The sequence below is a fragment of the Odontomachus brunneus genome, unplaced genomic scaffold (genome assembly GCF_010583005.1).
Source record: "Odontomachus brunneus isolate Ranch 3 - 2012 unplaced genomic scaffold, Obru_v1 Obru_scaffold_093, whole genome shotgun sequence".
Classification (NCBI taxonomy): Eukaryota; Metazoa; Arthropoda; class Insecta; order Hymenoptera; family Formicidae; genus Odontomachus; species Odontomachus brunneus.
In genome coordinates, this window is record NW_022639543.1 from 946,631 (window position 1) to 967,023 (window position 20,393).

General features: G+C 37.0%; 2 protein-coding genes across 4 annotated transcripts; one reads left to right on the forward strand and one right to left on the reverse strand.

Moving 5' to 3' along the window:
* Positions 1-4,552: 4,552 nt before the first annotated feature.
* LOC116848338 lies at positions 4,553-17,359 on the forward strand. Its single transcript, XM_032824294.1, has 6 exons — positions 4,553-6,144; positions 7,192-10,102; positions 12,861-13,009; positions 13,596-13,656; positions 13,954-16,830; positions 17,212-17,359. The coding sequence occupies exons 2-5, from the start codon at positions 7,272-7,274 to the stop codon at positions 16,793-16,795; spliced, it is 5,883 nt and encodes a 1,960-aa protein (XP_032680185.1). The 5' UTR covers positions 4,553-6,144; positions 7,192-7,271; the 3' UTR covers positions 16,796-16,830; positions 17,212-17,359.
* On the reverse strand, positions 17,353-20,360 carry LOC116848368 (probable arginine--tRNA ligase, mitochondrial). 3 transcript variants are annotated; one of them, XR_004378951.1, is made up of 6 exons: positions 19,875-20,360; positions 18,539-19,697; positions 18,348-18,475; positions 18,034-18,257; positions 17,668-17,955; positions 17,353-17,565 (listed from the first exon to the last, which is right to left on the reverse strand). XR_004378951.1 is itself a non-coding variant. In XM_032824361.1 (6 exons), exons 1-5 carry the CDS (start codon positions 19,908-19,910, stop codon positions 17,805-17,807), a joined length of 1,698 nt encoding a protein of 565 aa, XP_032680252.1. In that variant the 5' UTR covers positions 19,911-20,360; the 3' UTR covers positions 17,353-17,565; positions 17,756-17,804. The 3 variants fall into 3 exon arrangements, 2 of the variants coding, with proteins under 2 accessions (XP_032680252.1, XP_032680251.1); XM_032824361.1 differs by having other exon boundaries at positions 17,756-17,955; XM_032824360.1 differs by having other exon boundaries at positions 17,564-17,955.
* Positions 20,361-20,393: the final 33 nt, after the last annotated feature.

A 20,393-nucleotide genomic window follows, 5' to 3' on the forward strand; every position in this document is an offset into this window, starting at 1 on the left:
AAAATATTATATATATATATATATATATATATATATATATATATATATATATATATATATATATATTCTTGAGCGTTACAAATCATTTTTACAATAATGAAGATGTTATGAAGTGTAAATTGTATTTAATACATCATTAGAATTATTGTGTAGACATACCACCATGCTGTCCTTGCATGTAGTTATAAAGAGAGGTCAAAATATAATATTACATGAAGAGATAAAAATGCACAGATTTATTTTAAAAAATTAAATAAAAAATCTAAAATAAAAGGAATTTCCCTGTTCTGCAAAAATGGGTATTATATATATTTAGTTATCATATATTTTCAAATTTGAAATATGAAATTTTTTAAATTTAAACATCTAAATTTAAGTTTTAAATAATATTTAAATAAAACGTTTTAGAAACATCTGGGAACAAAATAATACCAAAAAGCAATGTTGTAGAATGCGCCCTGTTACAAATGCTTTGAAGTGCTATATAGCTCAACAGTCATGACTTTTCTTTAATAGATATTTTCTTAGATAAACAGAGAAGCAACATTGAGGGAAACTATCTAATTAATTGATTGAATCACGTGATTCAATACATTCGCAGTTGATGTTACAGAAGAGTATTTTCTGCAATATGAAGTAATGAGGCAACGCTAAGTGCCGACATGACGCAGATTCGTAGTTTTCTGATTGAATACATCAAATTGAAGTGATTTTAGATACAATTTTACCATCACTCGGTGTAGACACCGTCTTGAGACACTAAACATTCTAATAGTGTATTCGACTGGATTAAAGGCCTTTGTGTCAAAAAGTCTTAACCGTAATTTTATAATTTTCCAACACATACAATCAGATAGAGTAACATAAATGAAAATTCGTACTTGGAAATAACCGCCATAACCGTAACCGCAAGAAATCCGGCAAGCTGGATTTTTACTCTTTTTCTTCTTGGTTTCAGACCTATCTCGGCGGCCCTTTCATTATTTACTACTTAAAGATGATTGTTAATATTCCTCGAAAATAATTCCAAGGATTGTTTACAAAAAATCACAGATCACGTCAAACAAATTCAAATTTCTTCAAGCCACGGCGGTAAGGTTGGAACTGGCTGGATTTTTAAAGCCTATGCACAATGCTAAGCAATAGGCAATCGGAATAGACATTAGCCAATAGGAACAGGTAATAGAAATAATTGACCAATCCGAATTGTCGGATCGGTAGCCGTGGTTGCGCAGCTTTTCTATGGTATAAAAAAGCTGCGCAACGACGTCTACCGATCCAACAGTTGTCGGGGGTGGACCCGATTGACCACGATACGATTGGACACAGATTGTCTTGATTGGTTCGACCTAGTAATTCACTAGATAATTCTTTTCATCGGTTGGTTGTGTTCAATCGTACCGTGGTCAATCGGGACGCTCCCAGTTGTCGGTAAATGGTTACGGAATAGGACCCCTGTGCTGGGATTCTGTAACTCGTTATTGGAGTTAACGACAATTTCGTTAACTCCAATAACGAGTTACAGAATAGGGCTACTGGCATATGCATAGAGCGTTACTACTGATGGAGGATTTACATTGAGGCCTGTTCTACAATACGCTGTTTACCGAAGTCGCATGTCGGAAAGTAGTTGACGGTCCAATAAAAGAGTTTATTTTACGTAAACAAATTCTCCTCATTGGACCATCGACTGCGTTCCGACATGCACTCCGACAAACGACGTATTGTAGAACCTGTGCGTCACATCCGATATCCAATAAGAGAATTAGTTTTCTGGAGACAAAAATGTTGCTAACTAAAAACTCTAGCAAAGAAACTCTACTATTGGATATTGTATCATCGTACATCGAATGTCGACGCAATGTCGACGAATTTTCCATAATATCTTACAAACAACCAATAAGAAAGCAGATACCTATATTTGGCGGTAATTTTGTTTCTACTATTTGTATGAAAAAAATGAAATTGGTGTATTGGTGTATTGGTGGAATAAGTGAAATATTTTTGCTCAGAGCTTTTCCATCCAGCAAATAATCCAGCATGAAAACACTGTTGCCGCTGGCTTTATATAACGGTATATTGTAGGGTCTGTTTTTTATTCCTAATGTTTATTTTCGGAATTTAAAAAGAGACAGATATACAAATAAAATGTGGTAAAAGAAAGTAGTCTGTTTTTCAGCTGCACTGCTGAACTGGTGCAATAAGTTAGAGTGAGAAAACATATATTTGTCTCACTTTAACTTATTGCACCAGTTCAGCAGTGCGCTGAAAAGAACAGACCACTAAATGAAAGAACTAATGCAACCAGTTCACAGCAATAGAAAATAGATCCAAGAAGACGTATCAATTAATTACATCTTCGTTAACATATATTGTCAATATTAAAATTATTTAATTGGCTTCTACTTTGTGTTTTCTGGCAAGGTATGAATTCTCCCTAAGTCCTAGTCCACAGTTTTTAAGTCATGTAAATTGACCAACCACAGTCGATTATTCCAAGAATAAGGTTAAGTTGCACGTTAAATTGTACTATTAATTATAAATTAATTGAATAACAGTTTATTTTAAGTGTCAGCAGCAACTATGGCTGTATCTATCTTCACACGTTTGCCTTTTCGACGTTTTATCGGTATCAGTAGTAATGTTACTGTTTTATTTATGGATAGTGCACAATATTTGGTAAGTAATAAGACAGATTTTATTGTATTGTATTATATGTATTGTATTAAACTGTAAATTTAATTAAATATTATCTTTTGTATTATTATATGTATATCAATTTCATAATTTTATAATGTGATTGTCTTATGACACTGCAGAATATTAATTCAAGAACATGTTCTTCATCTACTAATAAAACTGACGATTTATGTCAATTTGAAGAGAAAAAACCAAATAAAAAGATAAGCAAAACTATGTTGGCATATCTGCAACGATCACAAGAATATGGTAGTATTTAATTTTATGCTTTCATTTAATATTTCATAGAATTTATAATATTTTAACATAATTCTTTAAAATTATATATTAATTATATTTCTCAGATATGTTTATGAAAAAAGAAATCATGGAATATCAAATAGGCAAAAGACACTTGGCTAATATGATGGGTGAAGATCCAGAGTTCTTTACACAAGAAGATATAAATGTATGTAGTTATATAAAAGAGAATATTGCCAGTCTAGCCAATATATCTAATATAATACTTAAAATTTATTATTTTCAGAGATCAATTGAATATCTTTTTCCATCAGGACTATTTGACTCTAAAGCTCGACCAATGATGCGACATCCAGATGAAATCTTCCCAAGCAAAAAAGCAGCAGAATTTGATGAAACTGGGAGACCTTTACATTTTATGTTTTATACTTGTAAACCAAATTATTATGAGTTACTTTTTGTAAGTCTTCATAATTATTTTTTATAAAAATATAAAAGGGAGTGTCTGGAGAGAGTATTTTCTAAAACACTATTTTTTTACAGAATATTGTGGAAACAATTCAATCTCTGAATAAAGTTGAAGATTCATTAATAAGCCAAGGAATAGTATCTATAGATAAAATGTACGTAAGATATTTTACATTAGATATGTATTAGATAAATATGTCATATATATATATATATATATATATATATATATATATATATATATGCATGATTTAACATATGCATTGATATAATAATAAGCATAACATTTTCTCATAAATGTATTGTGATTTTTAGTGATTTATTGAGTTCTTCATGGCTTACGAAGATAGAAATTGAAAAACTACTGCTTGAAAATCTTCTTGACTCTGAGGTAAAAAATGTTAATAATGACAATGTTACAATCAATATTTAGCATAAAAGATGCATATGTATAGTTTAACTCACAACTGTGATAAACTTTTCAGTATAATTATCTTATTACATCATTTGATCGACTATGTAATCACACAATGTCAAAACGTGCACAGGACTTCATTATGAAATATCGTAAAGCACTTACTACTAACATAAATGAAATAGTAATACCACCAGTAAGTATCTAGTTTGTATACAATTGATAATAATAAATGAAATGAACATACACTCTTACATATATATAGTATTACTTATATGTGGATTTTTATATGTGTATGTAGCTGGAAAAAGACAACACAGGAAGACCATATATCACAGTTAAAAGTAAGTAAAAATATAGTTTTAACATTTATACATAACTCAGATATCATATATACACACACACACACATAAGTAATATATATATATATATATATTTTTTTTTTTTTTTTACCACATTCATTACTTATCATTTTAGATTGTATGAGAAAAACTGCAAGAGGTGAAGTAACACTTTATGGTAATGGCTCTGGAAACATTACTATCAATGGACAAGATATCACATACTTCAAGGAAATATATTATCGCGAGCAAGTGAGTACTACATCTTGATATTTCTCTTTTCTGTTGCTTGTTATTCTATTTCTTTTTCTTATTTCCTTTGCATATTTGTAGTTTATATTCTTAAAAAATAACTGATAAGTTAAATTTTAACATTTATAAAATATCTCAATTCTTATGAAAAATCTATATATAATTAATCTATACATATATAATTAATCTATATATAATTAAGTAAATTAAAATTTTATGAAATAATATTGAGAAATTAAGGTTCTGTTTATATTGACTAAGTGTAATTCTTTGATTTTAGATAATTTATGTCTTAAATTTTTGTAAATGAAAATCGAAATTTCTGTTGAAAAATATTGTAAATATTAACGCAAAAACTTTCTGAAATATTTTATAATATAATTAGTAGTATAATTTAGCTGAATATTTTATAATATAATTAGTAGTATAATTTAGCTGAATATTTTATAATATAATTAGTAGTATAATTTAGCTGAAAATAATTTTTACAATAAAATGAATAGCGTTACGTTATTTTTTGAAACCATAATTAATAATTAATAACGCTATAATGCTTGAGGCATCTTTATAATAACTTCTGGGAAGAATTAAAGTGAGTAACTGGAGAAAGAATACTATTTTTTTATTTAACGGATTTTCATACAAGGGGAGGAGGGTATAGTGAAACACAGTTCAGAATCGAACTCTTACATTGTTCTGTGAATACATTTCAATTTTCTATATATAGATAATATATTATTATTCTAACTATATGTATGTGCTATAATGTCATCCCATACCTCATGTGTGTGTGTGTGTGTGTGTGTGTGTGTGTGTGTGTGTGTGTGTGTGTGTGTGTGTGTGTGTGTGTGTGTGTGCACATATATATACATACATACATATATACAAATGTATATATACACTGATGCATGGGATGATCTGTGGCAATAACACAATATATTGCATTTAAATCTCTTATGATAAGTATAAAATAAGTGAGTATGCCGATTTTTAAATCATTTTTACCAGACATTCTATGTGATAAGTTTATAAATTTTAATTTATTGTGTTAGTTGTGGCAATGTTATACATATCATTGTTTTTAGCATTTAGATCAAATGAATTATTTAACGAAATATCATCATCTGATTTCACCGAATGACACTTTAAACCAAAGATTTAATTACATTACATTGAGTTTGTTTTATGAAGACGACTGAATACATTTTTACGATACACATATTGTGCAAACGACTCACATTAAACGAATACGAAATATTAAATTGGATCCTATTTACACTCAGATAAGAAACAAAAAAGAAAATAAACCCAACTGAGAGACATGTTTGAAATATTCGACATCTATGTCGAATGACATTTCGAAAAACACACTGTCAGAAGGACACATATTGTATGTCAGACCAATGAGGAAGAAACGATTTTCACATTCCTGTGATGTGTCCCACGCGAAGAACGCGGGCGCAAGAACATATTCAATGTCCTTCAAGGAAGACTGTCTTTCCGCATGGCTCAGCGTTTCTTCGACATGTGCTTTAAAGATATCGGATGCAAATAGCACCCAAGCTTCTCGCTAGTAAAACCGGTACGATGGAGCCAGTACGATCGCACGTCGTACGCTCCCTCGCTCTCAGTATGTACTAGCCGGGCGATCGAACGAGATGATTCGATCGAAACGATCATCGACGCTTGCCGAGTTTCATCTCGTGCAGTCTTAGTTCAACGTGCAAGGTATCTAGCTCTCGTGCCATCTCCGATGATGCTTAGCATCTTCGTGATAATTGAGTTGTTACATTTAATCCGAAATATTAAAAAACCGCCTATCGTGTAAATTGTTTTACCAATTACAGACCTAGCAAACAAGTTGTTTCACTTAACTAACAAATCTGACACAAAAAGCATACTACAATGTGTTTACCTTTGCATGAGAAGAAAATATTTTATTTAATTTATATTCCTATTTAATATTTTTAGATAGTTTTTTGCACACAATTATTGTTATTATATCTATCTGAAATATTATTGCAGAAATATTTTCTTCATAAAAACCACTCGTTTTTCGCTCTTTTTTTATCGGGAAAGTGGGTTAAGGTGTACTAATAGTTTAGTATCCTATCAATGTGTTATCGATACGATGTCGACTCAGATTGCATTACGTGATAACGAGAACGTTCATATCCATCTCTCGAAAGATGTAAATATTCGATTCGACGAGAGCGCTCAATCATTTTTCTCAGTTACTTGACCAATTTTCAAATTAAGTTTTGCACGCGTTGCATTTTGCGTTAGATTTTGACATTATGACGTTATCGGCCTTGTCAATCATACGTGCACTTGGCGTGAGACGCGATTATATATCTCTTGACATATAATAATGTTTCTGTGAAGTGTGTTGCCAAAGTTCGAGTCCATAGTCTTCGTTTTAAAATGAGAAGTGTGAGAAACGTATCTTCTGAAACGTTACGTTTCACTACTGTAAATTCATTAAAATCGTAAAGAAGCTAGATATTATATTGTACACAATTCCAGTTGATATGAAAAACTTTCTCTGTCGTTTAAAAAAATTGAATAATTCCAACTTCATGATTTAAATTCCATTTCTTTGTTATTGCAATATACATCTGTAAAATAATTTAAAAACTTATTCTCGTATATTACTGTACGCGAATGCGGCTCCAAATTACAAAAACTTTATTCATCAATATTCATCTATCAAACGTACTTTGTATGACTTCGTACTTCGTATTACGGCGCGAAACTCTTGTGTTGTATTTATAGGTAATTAAAATCTAATGCGGCAACAGGCGGAGATAGTACATCGTTTCAGCGTCAAATCTGTGGTCTCATCAACGAAATAAATGGAAGAGGCCGGAGAAAGAGCGCCGAAACTCGCGCCAACTTCATCACTGCGCCAAACTGCGACCTCCTTGCTCCTAGCTCGATGGATATCTGCCAAACGCTCCAGGCAAAATGAGAGTCAAGTTGAGGAGGATTACATCCCGTACGAGTGCGCGCCTCCCAACAACGTACCTTCCATAGAGGATTATTCCATATGTATTAGTGAGCGTGGTTTTTCCACGGAGATCGATCGCTCGTCCCTACGCATCAACGAAGATTTTATCAGAAATGTCCTCGTGGAACACACACGGCGAGCAGGCTGCAGATCTCAACTCTGGGAAGATCTGGAGGAGCTGTGTAAAACGGACGAGACCAGCACGGAAACGTTCCTCGCGGCCTGCAAGCCTAACGAAATCAACGTCTTGTTGCTGCACGCGAGTTTCGTTGATCGTGCGGACCTCATCCGCTGTTTGTGCGAACACGAAGCTAACGTCGACTACGCTGAATCTGACCAGGGTCTCACCGCGCTGCACTTGTGCGCGTTTCGTAACTGCCTGGACGGTGTCCAATGTTTGATAGCGCGAGGCGCAAATATCAATTTTAACCAGAAGCATACGCCGTTCCACTACGCCGCTTTCGGTGACTCTTACGATGTCGCTCATTACTTCATGCAACGAAATATTGATCAAGAGTCCTCACAAGATGAAGAGACAGTGTTACACGTGGCAGCGCGTACGAACGCTCTACGCGTACTTTCGCTGTTAGCACCGAATAACAAGGAGCTAGAACGATTAGATTCTGATGGATTCGCTGCTATACATCACGCGGCCGACGGCGGACACTCAGATTGCTTGCACGTGCTTCTAAAGGCAGGCTGTCCAGTGGACCTGCCCACGAGAAAGAACGACACCGCCTTGCATTTAGCTGCGGAAGCCGGTTGCGTGGACAACGTCGTTGTTTTGGTTGAGGCGAAGGCGAATCTTCAGCTGAAGAATCACCGAGGACACACCGCCTTGCACCTGGCCGCTCGTTCTCACAGCCTAGAATGCGTGGAGGTCTTGCTGAAAGGTGGCGCCGACCCAAACGCGGAGGACGACGAAGGTCGATCATCCTTGCACTTGGCTCTAAGCCGGTCTCTCGTGACCGACGATATCATCGAGCTTCTACTGACTTGGAGAGCGAACGTGAACAAAGCTGACAAATATGGATACACACCTCTCCATATCGCAGCTGCGAACGAGCTGTCGCGATGTGTCAATCTGTTAATCAGACACGAAGCCGACCTCAGTGCCAAGACAAGCGGAGGTACCAGCGCTTTATCTATCGTCCTCCGCAAAACTCCTACCTGTTTAGACGTGTTCGAGCGAAGGTTGGACACATCCGTAACTCTACACCGGCAAGGATTCGTCGCAGGCGAACTGGAGCTGCGACTAGACTTCCGTCCGTTACTGCAGCATAAACGTCACGGTGAGATCGGTTGCTTAGACACTTTTGTGAAGGAAGGCTATAAGGAGATCTTGGAGCATCCTCTATGCCAGTCTTTCCTCCACCTCAAGTGGCAGAAGATCAGAAAGTACTACGCCGCTAGATTGCTCTTCTATCTAGTGTACGTGTTAATCCTGACGAGCTGGGTGATGACCGGCCTGGCTTACAATTGTTACAACGAATCGCATGAGCACGCGCGCGACCCGCCGGTCTGTGCGAAAGCGACCGGAGCCTACGGCTTTCTCTACAGACACCCCGCGGCACTGGAGATTCAGTGGTACACGCTGGTAATGCTCGCCCTGTTAGAGGCCTTTCGCAAGTTCACCGTGTTGCCCAGTTACGTGTCCGTCAAACAGTTCTTCACACAAGCGGAGAACCTGGCGGATTGGTGTGTAATACTGAGCGTGTTCGCGACTTCGTTCATATACACCGGCAGAACATACGCTTGGCAAAGCTTCCTCGGCGCCTTCGCCGTCCTTTGTGGTTGGAGCAACTTGATGCTGATGATAGGCCAATTACCAATGTTCGGCGCTTACGTCGCGATGTTCACCAGCGTAATGGCTCAGGTCTTCAAGCTGCTTCTAGCGTATGCTTGTTTGCTGGTAGGCTTTACAGCAAGCTTTTGCGTTATCTTTCCGCATTCCAAGTCATTTGGCAGCCTGCATACGGCTTTAATTAAGGTCCTCGCAATGATGACCGGTGAATTGGGCTTCGAGGATCTCTTCTTCCCGTCTAACGAAACGATCGCTCAAACCGCATTGTCGGACGTGAAAGGGACCTCTTGGGTTTTGCTGCAAATTACAGCCCAGATCTCTTTTGTACTGTTTCTCTTATTCGTGACGATCGTACTGATGAATCTGCTGATCGGTATTGCTGTGCACGATATCAAAGGTCTGCAGAAGACAGCGGGCCTCGCGAAGCTCGTTCGTCAAACTAAGCTAATCTACGATGTAGAAGTGGCACTCTTTTTCGCGCTTTTGCCAAAACGCCTGATAAAGCGTCTGCGATGGTCCGCGTTGGTTCTGCCATCACCATTACGTGCCGTTCTAACCGTCCGCCCACTAAATCCTAGAGAGACAAGATTACCACGCGATGTTCTCTCAGCCGCCTATAAAATAGCCAAGGAAGGAGACGGGCATAGTAATTTCGCCTCATCACGCAAGAAAACCTACGGTCCAGGTCATTACGCGAAAGCGTATATGAAAGGTGACGTCTCCACCGTGAGCCGTCGACGTGGCTTCGACGAAGATACGTTGACACAGGATTGCAACAAACTTAAGGACGACATCGCGGAGCTCAGAAAAATTTGCGAGAAAAATCAGGCTCTCCTTCGAGAGCTTGCAAAGATACACGATGCGAACAAATAGCACGATCTATAGTGAAACAATGGAATTCGTCGAGATGATTTCGCAGCAATTCGAAGTCTCAAGGATTCAGCAATGATCAGAAACTCGGAAATTTGGAAATGCTGGATTATAGAGTCGATAAATCATGCATGCATGTATATAGAATTATATCTTTATTATTTTGCCTTTTTCTTTTTATATAAATTATGTTATTTATCTTTTTTAATAAAGAAGAATATTATTGTAAATAATAAATAAGAAACGCATTTCAAAAAAATTCAAGAAATTTATTATTTATGTCAATTTATTTATAATCTTATTGTATCACTTGTTTATAATTATTTAATAATAATAATTTTTAATATATAATCAAGTTATTGCGGTCAATGAATGTTCTCTCTCAATTTCTTTGTGAAGTTTTAAATATTAAATATGAGAATTTCACAGTCGGGAATTGCAAATTATATTAACAAAAAATAAACTATTGTGAATTTTCTATCAAGACACATTGCAAAAAACGAGTTGAATTACAAGTACAAGTAATTTGCTTAGAAGCGTTTTAGGGTTGCCTCAATAGTCGAGTTTCACTTTGAGGATTTCCAAGAATACAAATAACATTAACGGTATACGTAGACAGACGGTCAAAACCGGTTTCGATCTGCATAAATTCTTCTTCGTAAAAAGTTGTACTTTCAAGATAGGACCTGTTGTTAAACCCGGTAAGAACATCAAACGAGGACGTTGAGTCCACCTCTTGAAAAAGAATTTAATGGGCTATTATTTGTACCTGTAAACTACGTCGAACGAATATTATTTTGTGTATTGCCAATCAGACAATTCTACGTCTTCCAGTCCTTCAAATAGGGCAGTTGAAAGACAAAAATATAAAATGTATTACTCATTCCATCACTGTGAAAAACAGATTATTATTATAACGTTAAATAAAATAATTGCGCAGAATAAATTATTTTGTATCTCAGATTTCAATGGCTCAGATTTCAATGACTGTTTTGATTACAATAACTTCTAATATATCAATATTTCATGCACAGCATTTCATTTACGTATACCGCATACAAATCATTCGTATGATACATGTATCTAAAATGAATACAAAATCACAAATTATGCAAACCAGTATCACATTCGCGATCACGCGGACTACTGAGTGAAAGGCGTTTAGCTGAATATGGGCAAGTCGAATTCGGGAGCTCTATGAGAAATTTAGCTATGAGACAGAAACCACGTGAGAGGAGAAACTACGTAAAAAGTACTTCATGAAAGCGACAAATGTTGGATAAGGAAAAAGAAGACACAATAAAAATTTGAACCGAAAATAACTAAAACCAATTGACGATCGAAAGATTGATCGATAAATTTATTAAAATTTTGCATCATCTCTATAAGTCATAACATTTAGGAAAAATTATTACATGTAAAATATCGAATTTAAAACGCTGCCATCAACATTAGCTATTTAATTAATTAATGCTTTATTTGAGCATTAATTGATTTAATAAAAGTACACAGATAATAGAAAGGCATATAAATATGTAACATACATATTATATATGTATGTGTGTGTATATGCGTGTGTGTATGCATATCGAGTATTACTATAAATTATATAAATTTTCCACCATTATATTTTCCAAACAAAACAGTCAATAATTCTGAAATTTGTATATAATGTCGGTATATTAATTTTTAATATCATAGTAATTTTTCACTGAAATTCTAATTTTAATTTACAAGAAATTAAAAATAGAAATTAAAAAAGTAATTCATCTATCAAGGATATAAAAAGTGTCAAAACTTCAATTTTAAATATCTAAACTCTCGAATCTTTTTCTAGTTGTACAAGCAGTTAAATAATATTTCCAGTTAGCAGCAGTTAGATCATTTCTCTATATACTGTAAGCTGCAATGAATTTTTAATAAATTCATTTTGCTTTACTCGATTGCGCTTAGTAAAGAATCAATGAAAACTCCATCGCCTTTCCTAACAAAAGATCTTCTTGTCTTGCATTTATTGAATCTCTCGAGAAATTGTCGATGAGAAAGGTTTCACTTTATCGATGTGCCTGATTGATAACGTAAATATCTGTGGCATTTTTCAACGATAACAGATGTAAATAACAATGCCAACAGCAACAATCTCTATCATAAAGGTCGGACAGCCAGCGGTACTTTTCAACATCGTCTAATTTAACCTGGAATTTAAGAAGTTTCAGGATCCTGACGGGAGTAAGCATTAGATAAGATTTGAAGAGTTGTAAAGGATTCTAAATTAATAGGTGTATGAATTTTTTATTATATATGTTTATTGACAATATCTTGATATAAAAAATTCATACTTCTATTAATTTCCAACTTTTTACAACTCCCTAAATTTTATCTAATTTTTGCTTCTTCAGGGTCCTATAATCCCTTAATAGAAAAACAATTCGTGTACAACTTGTAGCGCGTAGAGCAGATTTTCGTCTTGGTGTTGACCTATATATTTCTTTATGTTTATGCATATTGTTTATTATGCTCTCTCTCCCTTTCCCCTCCCCCTCGACTTGATATTTCACGAACTCTTCTTTCCGCACGATCTACCGATCGTCCCAGGCGCGTCATGCAGTACCTGTAGCGCGATTATACGAATCGGATAGGTCCGCGAGTAATGCGTAGAACCATCGAGTGATCAACTACTCGATAATAGACAACTCAAGTTGATTATTTCATTATAATTGAAAAAACGAAGAACTGAGTAGAATTCTTTTCGATTCGTAGTCTAGAAGATCTATTTTTCTCAGTCACACCTTCGAGCCTCCTGCAAGCTAAACATCCATCATCGCGACATATCTCGAGAGGCGATAGTATTGTACGAAAAAACACAAACGCAACGGAGACAAAGTCGGCAATGAAGATGAGAGAAGACAGTGTGGTGCGTGTATGGTGAACAACCCAAGATAATCACGTCGTTATTTTATTAATTAACGTTATAACATACACCATGTGATCTACCGAGTCGCTCATTACCAGACTGAAGAGAGTACAGCTACCTGCGTCGTATACCGTATTCTACGCTTGTTCGATTACGATTGCCACGTGCCGCATTAACTGTGAGACAAATACGGTCTTCAATACGAATCGTTTCCGCGAGCTTCCGACGAAAGACAATCTAACATTCTTCTTCGTTACATGGAACATTTCCTTTGTCATCTGAAAGTTAGTACGGCTGGTCCTAACATTTGCAAACATTCGTGTCTGATGCCGTTATTATGACAAGTGGTACTCTCAGAGAAAGAGAGAAAGAGCAGCTGTTCATCCGGTTTTAGCCTTATTAGCCATATCTCGCGCACGCCGAACGTATATATTCCCGTTAGAGAGAGGATCGCTAAGCAGTCCGGATGAATGCAAGTCATGATCGAATCAGTGCAACAAGGTACTCGGATATAAGCCACTCGGTCGTGGTCGAGGCCGCGATGCAACGATAAGAGTCCTCTCTTAAAATGACCTAAACAGCTCCGGGACGTGACGTGGTAGCTGAAGAAAAGAACGACAAGGAGAACATGAACACGCGGAGGTGACAGACGGAGGTGACAGAGTGACAGACGAAGACGTAGCTATAGCAATTGGGATGCTTCTCGGCACATCACATAGCGGCACGATAATACTTAGCGTTCAATTATCGAATCGATGCTTACGCTAACGTGGAACAATCACACGTGCGATAACAGGAATAACTCCGTACAATAATAGAGAAGTGACGAGATTATTTCATCGTAAACTGTTCTAACGAGCTAAACCCGGATTTGGAATTCTTGTGCCTGTATTTGCGAAGAAACCGCAATTATTTCGGGAAAAGAGAATGGTAAAAAAGAAAGATAGCAACGGTCGAGTTTGTTTTAGTTATCGCAAATGACTCGAACGAGATACAAAATCGTAGAATCTTGAATTTGGGTAATTCGAAGAAGTTACTGAATTACAGGCAAACCGATAAAATAAAATTGACATGTAAAGTTTGCCAAGTTTGTCTCTCCGCGAATATGGACGATCAAAATGCACGAAACGCCAGCGCAAAGGTGGACAACCTCGAAATGGACTTCTTGAAGATACCGATCATCAACGAGAACAGGCAGCACGTATATTCTACTAGAAGCTTAAACGGACGTCACAAGGACGAGATTCTCGCTGTGAGATTAGCTTCCACCTATAGGTCCTTGAGGTATACGTATGACACGGAAGATAATCCGCGGAGGATCGCAAACGACGACAGAGCTGTGCCAGAGCCCGAGGCCAATCAAATCGAGATCGACGCCGGCGATCCACCGCCAGCCGACGAGTCTCTCTTCTTCGACAACCTGGAGTACGGTAAACATCCCTATGTGAACGGCGCTAAGCTCAAATCGATTATATGGTCCATCGTCAGTCCGGCGGAGACGAGGCTGCTGCTGCACATGGAGAAGTGCGATACGCTGCCGGATGCATGCAAGAACGAGAAACTGCGGAACGTCGCTTACATCTGGGCGTCTTATCGCGGTCTACTGCACCTTCTGCCGCAGCTGGAGAAAGCTGGTGCGCAATACGACTACATAGAGTCGCGTTCCGGCGTGAACGCTCTCCTGGCGGCTTCATTGAACGATAAAGTAGCATGTGTGGAGTATCTCATCGGGAAAGGTGCCGACGTGAACTATGAGAACTCGATCAGCCACTACACGACGCTTCACGTCGCGGCTCTTGGAAATAGCTGGCACGCCGCTGCTACCTTACTGGACTACGGCGCAAAACTGAATCACTCCTGTCAGGAAATAGTCGAACCCGTCCTGCACAGTGCTGTCAGGACGAAGGCCGTGGAAACGGTGAAATTATTGCTTGAGCGCGGCGCCAGCGTGGTCGAGAAAAATCATTTGGGCCAAACGCCGTTGCACGTAGCCTGTTCCGTACAGTCAATACCCTGCGTCGAACTGCTATCGGCCGCTGCGGCCATTGCCAATATCAACGCCGTGGACAGAGAACACCGGACACCCCTGCACTTCGCCGTGATGAGCACCGACTCGTCCGTCGAACTGGTGCAGCTGTTGCTAAAACGCGGTGCTCTGGTGAACGCCGCTGACAAGGCCGGCTTTACGCCACTTCACATCGCTGCCTTGAACGAGCAGTCGCGGTGTGTCGACGCGCTAATCTGGGCCGGCGCCGATATCAGCGCGACCACGTTCACCGGGCTGTCCGCATTGAACATCATCTTGAAAAAGATTCCAGAATCCTTACATGTGTTCCGGCAACGACTGGACGCTTCCATCAGGCTGACCCGGCCGATGTCGCACAATCGAGAGTTCGAAATGAAGTTGCACTTCGACATTCTCTTCCCCAGTAACAATCATTGCGAGACCAGTTTCATAAACACCTTCGTGCAGGAACATCGGAAGGATCTGCTGTCGCATCCGCTGGTTATGGCTTTTCTGCACCTGAAATGGGAGAAGATTCGTAAGCTCTATCTGTTGAGAATATTCTTGTACGCAATGACGATAATATGCATGACCACTTACGTGTTAACCGCATTGGCCTACAAGTGTTACAATCACGAGACTAGCAACTCCAAATTTTGCAGTAGCAAAAAGGCCTCCTTCCTCTTCAAACGATCTGTTATAGAAATGGAGTGGTATCTTGCATTGGCGTTAACATGTATCACCATACCGCGGAAGATAATCGGTTTCATGGTCTATAAATCGGCGGTTCAATACTTCTCCAACATCGACAACGTACTGGACGGTATAGTGATAGTCAGCATATTTGTCACGTCCTTCATTTATACCGGGCGCACCTACGACTGGCAAAACTATGTGGGCGCGTTCGCCATACTCTGCGCATGGACCAACCTGATGCTAATGGTGGGCCAACTACCTGCTTTCGGCACCTACGTCGCCATGTTCACTCATATCCAATTTGAATTCGCTAAACTTCTACTAGCATACTCAGGATTGCTGATCGGCTTCACTATTAGCTTCTGCGTGATATTCTCGGGTGAGCCCGCGTTCGGCAATCCTTTCACCGGTCTAATCAAGGTCCTGGCGATGATGGCCGGCGAGCTGGACTTTGAGGGGCTCATCAGTCAGTCGGACAAGCCAGCGAGCGGTTCTTTTGTCATTTATCATCCTCTGTCGGTGTGCTCGCAAATTCTCTTCACGCTATTCATAGTGTTCGTCACCGTTATTTTGATGAACCTGTTGGTCGGTATCGCCGTGCATGATATACAGGGTCTGAGGAACCATGCTGGACTCACAAAGTTAGTAAGACAGACAAAACTGATACTCTTCACAGAGATGATTCTACACAACGCGACGATCCCGTACGCTTTCCGCAAATGGATGTCGGATCATAAGATTGACGTTGAAAACCGGAAACGAGTGCTCATAGTGAAGCCGCTTAATCCTCTGGAGAAACGATTGCCTAAAGATATATTGAAAGCCGCTTATGAAATAGCACAGAAGAATATCCCCTTCATGAACGACGATGTCAGCTTGAGCGATCATGTCGCTTGGATAAAACGGCAAAACGAGGAGTTGTCCGACACTGCTGTGCACACGGCGATTGAGAAACTGATCACTACGGTGAAAGTGAACGAAGATGCTGTGAAATTGTTGAAAGTAGAATTAATAGAAATGAACAAAATGTTGAAAACTCTTTTAACGACGTTAACAAGAGGAGAGTGTACCTCATCATGAACTAAATGATCTGCCATGAACAAGACGATTTGTCGGTAGTTTGAGCAAAAATTTGCATTGTGTAATTCAATCATCGAAATTTACATTATTATTTAGAAAATTGTGTCTTTATCCCTTAAATTAGAGTAAACATTCTTAATTTTTACATGTTTATAGATACTCTACTTATAAACACATTTCTCAATTTCTTATCCTAAATAAAAAAAGTACATTTAAGAATAATTTGTCCAACTTCGTGTCATCGAGAAATATCAAATCTTATTATAAAAATCTCTAAATTTAACTTATAAAATGTGTTCTTTCGGTTGAATTAATTTTGACCTTTAGCAGTCGCTTGAACGTCACGATGAAACTATAAGATTGTCTTAGATATTTAATAATATTATACTATAATAATTTTTTTATGTCTGTTTCAGGTTATATTTCCGTTATTATTCACAGACATGATCGATAAAGTGGACATCGAAGCTACGCTTACTGGTGGAGGGCCTACTGGTCAATCGGGTGCTATGCGTTGGGGTATTGCCTGGGGCTTGCGTAGCTTTGTTGATAAACCAATGATCGAAAAAATGCGAGTAGGTAAGGAATAATTGATCCGATAGAGAAACTTGCAAGTGTATCTATCGACATGTGTTCCGAATAGATGCACGCATATATTTAGATAATAGAAAATTGAACTATCATCTCGAAACAGCTGGACTTCTGACGAGGGACCCGAGAAGACGCGAGAGGAAGAAGTGGGGTCAAGAAGGCGCCAGAAGGAAGTTCTCCTGGAACAAACGTTGATTTGTTTATTTCAATATTTATAATTTTTACATTACATATACAATAAATTCATACTAAACGATGCTATTGAAAAAGAATCACTGTACAATTTAAAAGAAATTGTCTTTTTTTTCTTTCTTCTTTTTATAATAGTAGCTCGCTTTCTTTGTACATGATAGCATTTTATACAAGTACCATCGATCATAAACGATACACGGTTTTAACTTATTGTCTCTTTATTCTGTTACATCTTTTCCAAAGGTGTTAAGCCAAGTAATTTCATGCCTTGTGCGAGAACATTTTTAGCAACACGAAACATCAGGAGTCTTTGGCTAGCAACATCTGGCGATTCGCCTTTTACTTTTAACGTTTTGAAGGCCCTATTAATAGCGTTACTGTATAACAAAAAAATAACATTAACTATATTTTAGTCAATTAACTATGGAAAACATTCGGTAGGACTTATAACGTACCACAGCTTGAAAAGATATATCGTTAACACGCGCGGTTCCATTTCTTTGTATGATTTCAATACTACTTCTTCGAACCTGGCAATTAACATGATTAAATCATCGACGACATCTTCTCGTAAAAAATTTGGCTCACACTCCGAAGTTAAAGTTGCGCCACAATTAAGCTCCAAATTAACCAGACGACAGTGTGTATATTGCAATTTCACACCGGTATCTCCTTTCAACTGACCTTACATTAAAGAAAAGAATCAAGAGACTAATTAATACATTGCACGTAAAATTATTTCGCGGTAATCTGCGATTGCCTAGCTTACGTCAAGTGCTGCGTCCCAATCGAATGTATAATCTCCTTGCCGACTTCGCTTCAAATCATTGATTATCATCGCTGAAATGCCCAATACGTCCGAGCTATCATCCATCAAATTCATAGAAATCTTAGTGGCTAAAACAAAAATTTATTAATACAGCTATCTACTCGAATGATATTTTATAATTTATTACATACTAGGTGAGTGTAATTGTCTCTGCTTCATGATATCTCTAGCAGTATCCAAAATATCCTCCAAGAACGTTACATTTCCCTTTCTCGTACACATACCATGTATTCGACCAAATCTTATGTGCTTTAATTTATCCACCCATGGTATTTGCATTTGTTTCAATATCTCCAACAAATTTGAGAAATGAAAAATTTGTGTATTATCCACCACGTAATACATACAGTCAAAGTTATTCTTCTCAAATCTATCTATAGCTGCTCCGATATCTCTGGCTATGTACAAAGTAGAACCATCGCTTTTAATGATAGGGACACATTTTCCATTGTTAAGATTCACAATTTTTCTGTTTTCTTCATCTGTTGTTAATAATTGCATTTTTTCCATTAATGTAATTATCTTCTCTATATTCTTAGCATTGTACATTGATTCCCAATGATATTCATCAAATATGATACCAATTCTACTATAAATCCGCTTTAATTCTTCGACAGTGTACTGTTTAAATGCTTTCCATTGTTCACCTGTAACTCCTGCTCCAGTTTCTAAGTCATTAAATATATCTCTTGCATGTTCCAATATAGAAGGATCTGTTTCAGCCAATTTATTGGCAGTAACATATGCTGTGTATAAGGCTCTTATAGGATTTTTTTTCATTTCATTTTCACCAATATCTGTCATATTAACTCCCAATTGAAGCAAACCAAATTGTGTGCCCCAATCACCCAAATAATTTAATCTCTTAACATTGTTATTGTCTACAAAACTACTGATATTAGCGACATAATTTCCTATAATTGTGGATCTTAAGTGTCCTACATGAAAGGGTTTTGCAATATTAGGTGAACTAAATTCTACTATTATATTTTTCTTATTATTTGTGAAAATTGGGGCTGATACCACAAAACGATTATGTTCCAAAACTTTTTTAATGCACTTTTCTCTGGAGATATTGAAAGAGATTATATTATCTGTTATATTGATATTGCCAAAAATATCATCTTGATTATTTATAATATTCTGTGCTTCATTCTGAATATCATACTGTTTAGTTCTCAGAGGAAGAAGAAATGAATACATTCCATTTCCTTTATATGCTGCTAGACGTACATAAGATGCAATATTATATACATTTATATTATTAGCATTTTGTAAAGATTCTGTTATCTGCAAACAAGATGTGATTAAAATATGTGTGTATATATATATATATATATATATATATATATATATATATATATATATATATATGTATATATATATACATAATACATGGAATAAACTTCACAAATAATTTAACCTAATTGATTCTAACAAATGTCTTATAATCATATAAAAATATACCTTTCTCAAAATTGAAGTTCTCACACTGTTACTCATAATGTTTCGTTACTTAATAACGCATCAACAACTATGCTTATTTATATTATTAATTAAAATAATCATAAGCCAGTAATAAAAATGCATTCATATTAACATAATGTAAACTGATATCAAGTCAATCAAATATTTCACACATGTGAAAAACGTGTAGAAACAGAGATAAGCATAAGAGCGGCCTGATTTCAATGGCCAGAGCGAGACGCCATCTAATAAAGTGCACCTTTACTACGTTCATTAGAAAAGAACAAACCAATAACCTTTTCGTTATCGCATCACTTCACAGTACAAAAACAGAAAACAGACCCCTAGTTTATATTAAAAGACACACTTGAAAGCGTTCGAAAACAGTGCTCAGTGCTCAATATTGGTTCCAGGGATTAAATATAAAAACCCTAACACCATTACCAGTTCGGAAACACTCGACACTAGAGATGGGCGATATAATATCGATATTTCAAATATCAATACTTGTAGGCTTCA